This window comes from Schistocerca cancellata, chromosome 2, assembly GCF_023864275.1.
Source record: "Schistocerca cancellata isolate TAMUIC-IGC-003103 chromosome 2, iqSchCanc2.1, whole genome shotgun sequence".
Classification (NCBI taxonomy): Eukaryota; Metazoa; Arthropoda; class Insecta; order Orthoptera; family Acrididae; genus Schistocerca; species Schistocerca cancellata.
In genome coordinates this window covers 304,229,610-304,243,949 of record NC_064627.1, presented here as the reverse complement: position 1 = coordinate 304,243,949, position 14,340 = coordinate 304,229,610, and the positions used below count along the sequence as shown (strand labels likewise).

The window sequence follows — 14,340 nt, the reverse complement described above, 5'->3', positions numbered from 1 at the left end:
CGACCATCAACCAGCGAGCCGTCAGTATAGATGACTTCAGAACCCTGGGATTCGTCAAGGATCGAGAGGAAGTGACTGCAGAGTGCCTTAGGAGGAACAGAGTCCTTATTTATAGCGACCAAAAATAGTGGAACGTTCAATACAGAGCCCTGCAGGACCCCATTCTCTTGGATATGGCAGGAGCTAAAGGAGCCACCTACTTGAACACGGATGGTACGTAGGGAGAGTTCTGTATAAAAATCAGGAGCGAGCCACGGAGGCCCCACTCATGCAGCGTGGCAAGGATGTAGTGGCGCCAGGTCGTGTCGTAGGTCTTCCGTAAATCAAAAAAGGACGGCGACCAGATGTTGGTGCCTGGAAAATGCCGTTTAGATGGCAGACTCAAGGCACAACAAATTATCTGTTGTTGAGCGGCCTCGGCGGAAAGCACCCTGAGATGGAGCCAGAAGGCCCCGAGACTCCAGGAACCAACACAACCTCCGGCTCACCATTTGTTCAAGTAGTTTGCAGAGAACATTGGTGAGGCTAATGGGGCAGTAGCTGTCCACCTCCGAAGGGTTCTTCCCACATTTCAAAATGGGGATTATGATGCTTTCCTGCCATTGTGACGGGAACTCACCCTCAACCCAGATACAGTTGTAAAGGTCTAGGAGGTGTCGCTGGCAGTCCACGGAGAGGTGTTTTAGCATCTGACAGTAAATGCGATTGGGCCCAGTAGCTGTATAAGGGCAAGCAGCTAGGGCACTATGCAATTCCCACTCACCGAACGGAACATTGTATGATTCAGGGTGGCAGGTGTGAAATGAAAGGCTCCGACTTTCCAACCGCTCTTTCAGGGAGTGGAAGGCCAGTGGGTAATTCGCAGAAGCGGAACTCTAAGCAAAATGCTCTGCTAAGCGGTTTGCAATTGTGTTAGAGTTGTAATAAATAATTGGGCATTACTTATGAAATCACATCTGCCAACAGTATCAACAGAAACCAAATGAAGCAATCGATGAAGCTCCATATGTGCCTGACACAGAGCTTTTTTTATTACCCTTCAAAGTTTCCACATATTATTTACATTACGCATCGTGAAGCACACGTCAGGAGTTGAGGATTAATTGTGTAATTCACACAATGCATCTGCAATCATAATATGTCTACAAAATATTATCAATAGTAGTGGTGGTGCTCCCCAGAACTCTGTTACTTATATCATGTTATTTGAAATGATAAAGGACTGTAATATAGCTCTAGAAGTTGCATACAGTGAAAATTTCAATTAAAATCTCCAGTCAGTACTAAATTAATCTGTAAAGAAATTAAGTATTTTAATAATGCACAAAGTTGTTTAATGAATAACACAAAATAACCCGACAGAGCCCTGCTTATTGTGACTAGTTCAATCAACTTTCTATGAATTTCCACAAGCAGAAGATTCAATACTGCAAAATTTAAAGAGTATTGTTTGCTTTTTAACATTCCTTAGCATATGTGCAACTCTCTTTTTCCAAATCTAATCGGCAGTAGTTGGATGTTAAACTCTATCTAACCACATTCAAGATCTCATTTCAGCAGTCAAATGAAGCAATGAAAATTAAATGTGAGTCGGCAGGGCATACAGCCCAGAAAGTGGATGGTAGATGAGCCAAGAATTTCTGGTTTTCAAGAGATAAGAAAAGACTGAGGCAAGGGCCTAACTGAAGGTGAATGGATATGTTTAAGGAGCAGCACAGATGTGTATCACACGCCAAATCCTACACACAGAAATGGATGTCAAGTGGCTAATTTTGATGGTGAACAATACATGCATTAAAGTTTTACTCACAGCTATAGTAAATCCCAATGGTTTCCACAAACGTGACAAAGGTATAGGTCCACTGTCTATCTTCAGTCCTTCAAAAGAAGCATTCCCAGGACCTTCTGTTTGGTGAATTTTTCTTCCATTTCTTGATGGCCATCTCGATTGCTTGTTTGTAGAGGTTCGGAAAGCTCTAACTGAAAATTTCTGTGTTGTACTTCGGCTTGTACTGCAACAAAAGGTTTGAGGTTAAATTTATACCATGACAATTAAATAATATTTTTTGTACACAAATGGTTAACTCCATAAAAAATTAAACCAAAAGGCAAAATTTTATAATTCAACAGATTTTGTCCTTCTGAACATCAAATCGAAAACAAGAATGTATAATTTCTGGAATTATACAATATATCAAACCATAACGATATGTAGATCATATTTTTACTGAACAAGTACTAATCTTCATTTACATTTTGATACAAAATGTATTACTTAGTTATTTCATTGTTCTCAATAAATCATACAGACACCAGGAAGCAATTTCAAATAATATTGGAAACACTTTTTACGTTTTAGAAACAAAAAAATAAAACGGTTCAGAGAACTTTTTAGCTGTAACATACATAGCAAATAAAGTGTAAACATATGCTCCATATCCATAATTTTATATTTACACAAACAAAAGTTGTTATGCTTTTTTAACTAACAAAGACAGATAAAATTCCAATGTTTTGTGTCATGGCTGAGAGAGCGGTGTCTTCAATGTGCTTCAGTAGCAAGAACACATGTATTTTATTTATACTCAGAAACTGAATACAACAACACAGTCATATGGACACGAATCCACACTATTTCGTTCCATTCCACCGACAGTCACAGACATTGCACAGGGAGAGTTCTACAAGGGCAATATCACCATGACGTATTGGTGGAGAGTGGCAGCACTTGAGGCCAGTAGGAGGTAGCATCCTGCAGCAGATGATGCAGAGAGATGACTTCTGTCAGATGGGCAACAGTTGCAGCCAGTGTAACCCAGGAGTGACAATGATGGGCCACGGGTGCAGCCAATGCAGGGCCCAGCTTGGTGGACTAAGAAGAAACTCAAGTGTGAACACTCTGATGAGGCTTCAGAGTGTACAGTGGCACTGCATTGAAGGGAACTACAATTGAAGGATCAGTGGTCGGCCCTTGGCACGCAACAACAATGTGAATTGCCTCTGACTGACTGGGCAGCACCCTTTATAGCTGCCCAGCTGAGGAATTCTGACATAACAATCAATGAGAATGTGATCTGCAGAGAGAGAGAATCAGTACCCGACCTGGCAGCAATAACTGCGGTGACTCTTGCACTGCCAGGTGCAAAGCTGGTGACATGTGTTACTGTGGCGGTTGCAGGAGATGCGGATGACAGCAATACAGTGTGCTTATGGTGTCATCAGACTGTTTTCCCGCATCTTCCACTATAGTGTTGCCAGAAGCTGGAAAGGTGGCAGCCCACAATACATGCCTGTGTTACCTGGAAGTGGATCCCAGGCAGATACAACATACCTCCCCCCTTAAGAAGAGATGGCAAAGCAATCTCAAAAACGATGTGGCTGCACCAGGAGAAGGCACCCTAAGACCATGACCCAGCAGTAGTTTCAAGGGTCATTGGGAGGTCACACTCAACCAACAGTAGCCACTCGAGATGCGATGATGCCGATGGGCTTGCAAGGCGGTGATACGGCACTGATGAAACTGATAGAAAGGGCTACCACAATCAGGGACCTGGAAAACAACAAATGGACAGGGTTGTAGATGACAAAGACAAGCCGACCACTGGGTGGCAGCTATGGTGACAGGGCCAGAGATGTCCCAGGGTTCAGTTTTGGAACTTCCAAGAATGCCCCACCATACACCCTGTGAAAAGAACAGTGGAACAAACTGGAAAAGGGAACAATGGCTCAACAAAGGGCCAGGAAGCAAAAAAGCAGGCATTGAAGGAGGAACTGGTGGAGAAAACAAAATCACAGAAGTGGAGGACACAACAGTGGCATCGAGAGGGCTGGTGGCACAGGGTGCTGTGGGAGTGGTGGAGGAAGCCATGCTGGAGGCAGAGGAAGCTGTGCTGGAGTTGAAAGAGGAAGCTGCTCCTGAAGTGTAAGAGGAGGCTACACTGACAGCAAAAGAAGAGGCCATACCAGTGGCAACAGAGGAGGCAGTGCTGGAGGAAGGAGGCAACCGTGCCAGCAGTAAAAGAGGAGGCAGTGTCGGTGGAAGAAGTGGCTGTGCCAGTGGCAAAAGAGGAGGCAGTGCTGGAGGAGGAGGACTGTGCCAGTGAAAAAAGAGCAGGTAGTGCCACTGGAAGAGGAGGCGGCAGTGCCAGAGGCAAAAGAGAAGGCTATGCCATTGGAAGAGATCGCCATGCCAGAAACAGAAGAGGCTGTTGCAGGGAATGTGATGGCGACCAGAGACCTGGTGAAAACCACAAGCGGTGTCAGGGGTGGTAGGGGAAAAAGGCATCTCCACAGGCACCTGACCTGGCAACAGTGCACTGTCTGCGCTAGCTGCAAAGGAGTTGGCAGTGACAGGCAGGAAATCGGTGAGATGTCAGCAGGCTGCTAAAGGGGTTGGCTGGGGGCAATGGGGATGGCGTTGCTCATGGTGGTGATCAGCAAGCTGGTTACTTTCTGTTGAAGTTCACTGTTCTGTTGCACATGCCTTAGCAACAGTAAATGCACGGATAAGGCCAAAGGGGGTGAAGCCATACCGAAATGAGACACACATATGCAGCAAGAGAAAAAAATCAGCACTCTTCCTAAGCACTGCACACGGATGAGTGCCTACTCTGGATGAGCATGAGAAATATGAATAACCCCTAACAGTCACTAGTGGGAAGAAACTTGCTCCTTGTTACCAAGTTTTGTGTCATGGTTCAGAGAGCCATGCCAATTAAAGTACCCCTGGCAGTTAGAATAAATGAACTTTATTTACACTCATATACTGACTATAACAATACAGTTAGCTGATGTGAATCCTCATTACCCAGTTCCAATAAACAAAGTCACTGCTACTGCAATGAGAGTTCTACAAAGACAACATCATTGTGGCTATATCGGTGGGAAGTAGCAGAGCCCAAGGATGCCCCAGGGGAGTGGTACTGGTGAGGTGGAAATTCATAACTGGTCGGAGGTAGCATGGCTGCCGTGGATGATGCAGAGAGATAACCTCTGTCAGAGGGGCCATAGGAAGGGCCAGTGTACTCCCAGATCGATGGTGAATTGTGCAGTGAAGGGCTGTGGGTGCAGCCAATGTCAGGCCCAATGTGGTGAATTTGGATGAGGTTCAGAGTGTATGGCAGTTCTGAGATGAAGGGAGCTCCAACCGAGGGACTGGCAGAACATGGTCAGCACTAGCCCTGGAGTGATTATGGCTGTGAACTGGCTAGGGTCAACCAGGCAGCATCCTTTATAAAAAACATGGTGGGAAAACACTGCCGTGACGATCAGAGGACATGTGACCTATGAAGGTGCTTGCAATAACAATGCCAATGCAGCGACTCTCATGCCGCCAAGGGAGAAGCTGGCACCATGTCTTACCATCGCAACTGCAGGAGACAGAGCTGGCAACAACACGGTGTGCTTTTGCTATGTTGCTGTTGGACTATTTTCCCACACCTCCCATGGTGGTGTCACCAGCAGCCAGAGAGGGGGCAGCCTGTAGTACACACATGTGTTGCTTGGAGGTCAATCCAGGCAGATAAAAAACAGTGAAACAGTATTTTCAAACATATCGCAGTTGCCTAATAGCTGTCAAGAGACATAACAATTGCTTTTTCTCTAAAGTCTGAGATGATTAAAAAAAAAGCAGTTGACAATAATCTTGGCAATGCACTGTGTGAAATCACAAACAATACAACAATAATTTTGTATGAATGTGATGATACATAACATCACATCCCAAGAATAAAAAATAGTACTATTACTAAAACAGCTTTCTGTAAGGAGAAATGACAAATGATAATTTCTGAAGTATATGAATAATTTAAAATGGAACATCTTGAAGTGAAAATTGGTTTCTCTTCCTTTGCAGCTCTTAGACCACAACATGTACTTCTTTCTGCCAACATCCTGGAAAATGTTTTCATCTGCACTTATTATGGTAATGTCAGTCTTCTAATGTTCCAGATAGTCAAGAGTATCACCAGTTTTCCAAGGAGAGGCAGACAGCTTTTAAAGTTAATCATATATGACACATTAAAAAATAAGTTAAAAAAAAGAAAGTTGTATATTTCGCACATGCCACTGAATATGGAATCTTAAAGAAACTATGAATAATTACTCAATCACTGATACATTGCTCAGATGAACTAATCAGCTGGTATCAACTGAATAATGACAAGATAGGAAGCACAGTTAAAGGGATGCATGAAGGACTTGCATTTTGGTACTGTTTTGTATCTGCCTGGATTGACCTCCAAGCAACACATGTGTGTACTACAGGCTGCCCCCTCTCTGGCTGCTGGTGACACCACCATGGGAGTGTGGGAAAATAGTCCAACAGCAACATAGCAAAAGCACACCGTGTTGTTGCCAGCTCTGTTTCCTGCAGTTGCGATGGTAAGACTTGATTTGATTTTTTATTGGTCCAGTTTTATCATACAGCACAAACTGTACAATTGATACTGGATAGGTCAAAGATAAGTTACAATAATACACAGTACTAGTAAAATAGTAGGCAAATTAAAAATAGGTACATATTACAATTAATTTTGTCAATTATTCAGAAATTCTCTGACCTGACAGAATAGAAACAGTGCTTTATTAGAAATGCCTTTAGTTTAGCTTTAAATATTGGATGAGTAGCATTTTTTATTTCCTCTGGTATCATATTGTGTAGTATTACACCAATGTTAATTATGCTGCTCCTCTGATAGGTGGTTGTTCTGTGATATTTTTGATGTATACTTGATTTCTCTCTGGTACTATAGACGTGTACATTTTTGTTCTGTAGCAGTTTGCCTGTTTTCAGGTGGTAGTCCCTAGTGAACAAGATAGTTTCATAAATGAATAAACTTGGAACACTAAGCTCAGTAAAATGGGATTTACAGGACTCCATCATTTTAAGGCCACAAATTATTCTTAGAGCTCTTTTTTGCATTCTAAAAACCTTTACACTGAGTTGAGTATTCCCAGAAAACGATCCCATATCGGAATAGTGAGTGGAACTGTGCATAGTATGCCTGCAGTATTGTTGTTTTGCTTGTTGAAGCCTTTAAAATTCTTAGGCCATAGCACACAGATGATAGTTTTCTAGACAAGTTATTTATACGTGTGTCCTACTTTAAGTCTTGCTGAACCCATAGCCCCAAAAATTGTGTGACACTTGTATTTTCTAGGGGATAATTTTTTAATTGTGCTTGAATAGGCATTTGATTAGTTGGAGAAATTAAATGAAAATCGACACACACACAGTCTTTCCAGTATTTATAATGAGTTTGTTTTTTTGTGAACCACTCAGAAAGTCTTTTCATAGAACTTTCTCCTGTGGACTGCAAATTTTCTGGACTGGATCCAGTGAGCAATATGCTGGTGTCATCGGCAAACAGGATAGTTTTTGTGGGACTCATATATTCAACTAAGCCGTCCACATAAATCAAGAAGAGTGGTGGACCTAAGATTGAGCCCTGTGGTACACCATATTTTATTGGTAATTCACTAGAAAGAAAGGAATTGTTTCTTGTTTTATTCATTTTGTTGAATTCATACTGAAGTGATACTTTCTGCCTGCGGTTTTTTAGGTATGAACACAACCAGCTATGTGTCACACCTCTTACTCCTCGTCTTTCTAATTTTTCGTGCAGAATGTTATGGTCCAGGACGTCAAAGGCTTTTGATAGATCGAGAAAAATGCCTGCAGCTCATTTATGTTAATGAAGGCATTTTAAAATGCAGTCTAAGAATTCGAAAATTGCTGTCTGTGTAGATTTAGACTTTCTAAAACCATGTTGTTGTACTGTAAGAGGTGCATATTTATTTATGGTACTTAAAAGCCTGTCATAGAAGAGCTTTTTTAGAATTTTTGAGAAGGAACTTAACTATTAGATGGGTCAGTAGTTTGATATTTTTTCAGAAGAACCTTTTTTTAAGCAGTGTTGAAACTTTTGCTATTTTCAAAATATTTGGAAATACACCAGTATTTTAAAGAGAGGTTGAAAATTCTTGCAAAGGGGTTTGCTATGTGGTGAGCACATGCTTTTAATATGAAATCGAGTACTTCATCAAGACCACTTGACATTTTATTGCTTAATAATCTAATTTTACTTATAATTTCATTGGGGGTTTGTTTCATAAACATACATAGAAGCAGTCAAGATCACTGACTTGCTGGAGAAACTTGGGACTGGTTCTTGACAGTGTAATTGAATGAGGGCTTCAGCTGGTGAAGTATTCATTGAATTTATCCACAACTGAATTTGGGTCTGTGACTTTTGAGCCTTCTAGTGTTAATGATACATTCTTTTTCTTTGGCGCTGAATTACAAGTTTCTTTCTTTATAACTCTCCACGTGGATATCATTTTGTTAGATGAGTTTCTTATCAAATTGTCATTCCATATAATTTTTGCCTCTTTGACTACTCTACCATAGATTCTTGAATAATCTGCGAATTCTTGGGTTATTCTATATTTCTTAATACAGTACTACAGAAACCTGTTTCTCTCACTGGAAATTTTTTAAGCCTTTAGTAACCCATTGCCCACTATTGTTACGTTTTACTGTTTTTACTACTTTTGGAAATACTACATTAAAAGAGTGAAGAAAGATGCTCTGAAAACTCATGTATACGCTATCAACATTGTTCTGAGTGGCGATGCTTTCCCAGTTTTCCTTCACCAGTAAGAGATTAAAAATTCTAACGTTATCTTCAGAAAAGGTTCTTTTTTCAACTACTTTTTCAGAACTGCTACTACTTGTTGGCATTTCTATACACAGCAGCTGTGCCTCTTGTTCACTATAACCCATGCTCAGTAATCTGCTTGTGATCCTGTAATTTGTTTCTGAGATGAATATTTGGTCAATAATGGAATTTGTGCATTCTGTTAATCTTGTTGGGCAGTGTATTGTGGGGGTCATATTGAATGTGTTGGTCATATTTATCAAAGCATCTCTGGTTTTGGTTTCAAAATGATGATGAACGCATTGTCAAAGTCTCTTATCCATTATTTTATGAAAAATAAGCAAAGTTCTTTCAATAAAATGATAACAGCTCAAAAGACAGATTTGTGTTCTACAATTTGATTTCAGTTAGAACTTCACGACTGCTTATCAGGATGAGGGGCAGAATGTGCACACTGGAGTAATGAACAAATCACTATTTAGACTTAGTGGCTTACACAGTTACTGTGCAGTGTCATGTTGTCCTCTGCCAAATGCGTTGCCTTCCTGGACGTTAACTTCCAGCTCTCTGATGGCTCCATCCACACCTCTGTCCAAATTAAACCAACAAACCACTACTAGTCCCTGTGTTTTGGCAGTTGCCATGCCTTCTACACCAAAAAATCCCTCCCACGCGGCCTACCCACCTGTGGACAATATATCTGAAGTAGTGAGAACTCCCTTGCTCAGAATGCTGAAGGTCTCAAAAGGCATTCACAGACAGTCAGTACCCCCAAACCTAGTCCTTACAATGGAGGTGACAAAACAAAGGTACAAATGGAAAATAAAAGGTACAAATACCAAAGAGATTATGAATGTGAAATGAATATAAATGTTTCTACTATAAGAATTTTACACCACAATATGCAGTAAGTATCAAGTAAATTAGATGAGACAGAAGTAGTAGTAGTAGTAGTAGTAGTAGTAGTAGTAGTAGTAAGAGCAGCAGCAGCAGCAGCAGCAGCTGCAGTAGTGTTTACAACATACGGGGCTATGAAAAAGTGGCTTATTTCTGCAGACATCAACATAAAGGTGGAGGAGTTGTGTACATACACAAAATGAAATGAAGGATTGCATACCATGGACAGTCGACAACTGTATAGAAATGCTATTTGAATCAGTAGCAATGCAGATGATATTCAGAGGGGCAAAGTGTTTGATATTAGGGATCTACAGATTACCAAACAGTTACGTAAATAGTTTTCTAAAAGAGATAGAAGTTCTGTTAGTTATGGCTACTGGCCAGTTTACAAACCCAATAGCCGCAGGTGATCTAAATGTCAAACAATGAAAGAAAGATGTTATACAAAGAGTTGCAGTGGTCTAATCAATACTTATGACCTAAATCTAAAAGTAAATAGTCCCACAAGGCACAGTAAAGACACACAGATAATATTAGGTCATGTAATTACCAATATCACACACTACATAGTAAAATTACAGGTCACATATACAGCCATTACTGACCGCCATGGGGTATTAATAAGAGTATCAGATGAGATAACAAAGTCAGAAAATATCTTTAAATAGTTGCAACAAACAAAGCAAGCAAACCTAAGGCAGCTACAATGATTAAGCAATCTAAAGACTGGAGTGATATATACCAAACAGCAAATGTAAATAAGGGATGGGAATCATTCTTCAAAACATTATCCTATTACATAGATCTTGCACACATGTTAAGTGCAATAAAAGTTGGATCACAACAGATGTAAAAAGGAAGAGCAAAAAACTATGTATGAACAATCTCAGATATATCAAATACAAGTAAACTGTGGTGCCCGTAAGGACAACAAGAGATCGTACAAGAAACTGATATAAGAAACCAAGAGGAAAAGTGTAGGCATGAAAAACAGTGGGAACATAAATGTAAATAAAAATGGGAAGAAATCAGGGATGCAAAAGAAATTAGTAATATTTTAAATGAACATTGTGTTGATGAAATTGACAAATTAATAAAGCAAATTCCTCTAGGCATAAAATGCAGACAAAGTATTCCTCACGAAACAAAAAGTTGGTTCCTTCTCCCTACAAATGAACCTGAATTAGTAAAAATAAGACAAGAATTTTAAAAAATACTGTAAGATTACATGATATATCTAGTAGACTAATTAAATGTTCCCTGCAATGGGTGGCAAAGCCTCGGACTTTCCTCATAAATTTGGCCATGGAAGATGGAATATTCTTGACACGTAAAAAAAACGTAAAATGGCTCTGAGCACTATGGGACTTAACTTCTGAGGTCATCAGTCCCTTAGAACTTAGAACTACTTAAACCTAACTAACCAAAGGACATCACACACATCCATGCCAGAGGCAGTCGTGCAGTTCCAGACTGTAGCGCCTAGAACCACTCGGCCACTCCAGCCAGCTAAAAAAAGAGTAAACTGATCACAATTTTCAAAGGACGCAGCAAGGAAGATCCAAGAAATTACCAACCAATAACTATTACACGTGTGTTATCTAAAATAACAGAATGTGTACCTAAGGATGGTATATAGTAAATTTTACAGAAAAGTGCAATACTTTGAATGATTCCCAGCATGGGTTTGGGAAGGATGTACATCCACCAATACAGCAGTAGCTGAATTTCGAGCTGTGTAACTACAGCACTAGATGAACAAGAAAGTTTGTGGTATGTTTCTTGACCTTTCAAAAGCTTTTGGCTGTGTATGCCACAACATATTATTAGAAAAGCTTAAGTGTTATGGTATAAAGACAAAAACACCAAAACCGTAAAATCATACAGTGTGCAGAAATACAACAAAATGTGAACAATGTTATTAAAAATGTCTACTCAGATTTTGATCTTGTTAATTATGGAGTGTCTTAAGGATCATTGCTTGGCCCACAACCTTTTATTTTATGTGTAAATGATATGCCCAAAATAGTAGGTGGAAATGCTGTCATGCACGCAGATGACACTTCCCCTGTTATAAGAAGTTTCAACAGATGACTTACAAAAGAAAGAGTCTCTAAATATGGAAAATGGAAACAATTATTTCAGATGCAATAATCTTTTAATAAATGTAAATAAAACCACATATTTGCAAATACATGCAAACAAAACACCTAATTTGAAAGTCCGCAGCTCGTGGTCGTGCGGTAGTGTTCTCGCTTCCCACGCCCGGGTTCCCGGGATCGATTCCCGGCGGGGTCAGGGATTTTCTCTGCCTCATGATGACTGGGTGTTGTGTGCTGTCCTTAGGTTAGTTAGATTTAAGTAGTTCTAAGTTCTAGGGGACTGATGACCATAGATGTTAAGTCCCATAGTGCTCAGAGCCATTTGAGCCATTTTTTGAGCCTAATTTGAACAATACTACTGTAAATCTTGGAAACTTGAGTCTAAATGAGACAGGAACTTATAAAGCCCTGGGCATAACACTGGATAGGTTCTTGACATCGGAGAAGCATATAAATAATATATGTCGTAGAGTGAGTTCAACTATGTCTTTTATGAGAAAAATGTCAAGCACAATAAACATACAAACACAGCCCACAACATCTTGTTGATTCAAAAATTCACACAATATCCTGCTCTGGAGAAATTCTGCAAATATGCACATACAAAGAGTTCTAAAGTTACAAAAGAAGACTATAAGATACATAACAAAACTGTCTCATAGAGATTGCTGCAGTTATAAATTCAGAATGCTGCATTGTTGAACAGAAATACTGATAACTATAGCAAAAATGATGATCACACTGAAGAAAACCAGCTCAAATAAACTGACAAAGAGCCTGTAAAAGTAGAATGCCTTCTATACAACAGTTTGCCCAACTATATATAGATAACCTGTTTTCAAAAATAAACTATAATGCCACTTGATTAAAACTTGTTCATACAGTATTAAAGAATGCCTTGACACAAAAAGTTAATGTTATGTTTAATATGTAACTGTGCAAATATGTAAAAACTTTAAGAATGTGTGATTTTAGTCTTTGGTAATTATACATGTATGCCAATATTTCTTTTTAGTTGGTTGTATTTTAGAGGCTATTTTTGAAGAAATCAGTCATTTTACTGGTATATGAATGTTTCTTTTTTTCAACTTCTAGTTTTTCAAACTTCATTTAAATCTGCCCAGTACCATAGTACAGAATGGTCCACAGACATTAATACATAAATCATCTAAACATATCCCTCTATCTCTGCCCCAACCCACTCTACAATATCATCAATAAAAACTGGCCCACCTGCCATTTTTTTTCCTCTAGCTTGTAAAAAGGATGACTCTGAAAACTAGTGTGTTTTCTACCTTTTTGTGTGCGCCCATCAACGACCCCGAGACTTCTGCCTGTTGGTTAGTGGCTTCCTTTAATCCGAAAGTATCAACATTCTACCAGGAGTTTCCTTCATTTATTCATAAATATAACACTACAACATGATCTGGACATTGTCAGTTTTATAATTTCAGTTAAGTGGAGGTATTACATCTTTAAGACTAAAATGTTTCATCCATAACATTTGTGTTATTTTATATTAGACAAAGTACATTTATTAAATGTCTGATATATTTTCATGCATGCTGTTGCTTTACATAAATACCGCAAGTTTATCTTTGTTCTCCCTTTTTTTCAGAAGAACTACAAGTGCTTCTACATAAGACCATAAATGAATTGCCTTATATAGCTATAGTAGGGGATCTAATACTGATACGTTGAAAGACAGTTGTCATGCAAGAAGTTTCTGTACTCTGATCAATATCTACAATCTCAGGCTGGTTTACATAACCCAAAAATATGTTAGACCTCACAAATATTGATAGATCGTGTAATTATTAACATTCCTCAGAGTAGGCAAACTGTGAATACTGCAGTATCAAACGACTGTAGACAAGTGTTTGAAATATCAGGATTCAAATACACTCATCTAATAAAGTAGGCCTAGCAGAGACGTTTTGCTCAAAATTAGGCTACAACAAAATACTGCTTGTCCCATTGCATCCGGAAATCTAAATGTCAGAAATACTAGGAAATGGATCACATCAAACCAAGAAACGATCTAAAAATGACATATGAAAATTGCCTGATAAATAAAACTAAAGCCAGCTTGTAAGGACAAGAGAGGCTGCAGTACAATTATAAGAGAAATTAAATCCAGTTTGCGCAAAAATGAAATTTCAGTTTTCCCCAGAAAGATTTCTAAGGAAGGCAAATTAGTGTTTAATGCCCTGACAACAATGAGGTCATTAGGGACAGAACACAAGCTCAGATATTTTTTTGTTAAAGATGGGGAAAGAAATCGGCTGCAACTTTTCAAAGAAACCATACTACCGTTTACCTGGGGTAATTTAGTGAAACCATGGAAAACTCATGACTGTATGGTGAAACATAAATGGGTATAGGAAAGGTTCTGATAGGAAAGATAGCAGTAGTATAAATTTAGAGAAAGACACGAAGAAATGTAGAAATGGAGGAGGAGATTCCTATCTAACATCCTGCCAACAACGAGGATATTAGAGATGGATCACAAGCTCAGATTACGGAAGGAAACTGACCGTGCCCTCTCAAAGGAACCATTCCAGTATTTGTGTGAAGTGATTTAGGGAAATTATGGAAGACCTAAATAAGGATGGCAGGTCATGGATTTGAACCATCACCCTCTGAATGCGAGTCCTGTATGCTAACCACTGTGCCAC

The 14,340-nt window shown here is 39.4% G+C and overlaps 1 protein-coding gene across 1 annotated transcript in view; it reads right to left on the bottom strand.

Moving 5' to 3' along the window:
* The window catches only part of LOC126161686 (presenilins-associated rhomboid-like protein, mitochondrial), a 93,305-nt gene that overhangs the window by 75,805 nt on the left and 3,160 nt on the right, over positions 1-14,340 (bottom strand). The window contains exon 2 of the mRNA XM_049917699.1: positions 1,811-2,012. Within this exon, the coding sequence (XP_049773656.1) occupies positions 1,811-2,012 (202 nt within the window). The remainder of the gene's footprint in view (positions 1-1,810; positions 2,013-14,340) is intronic.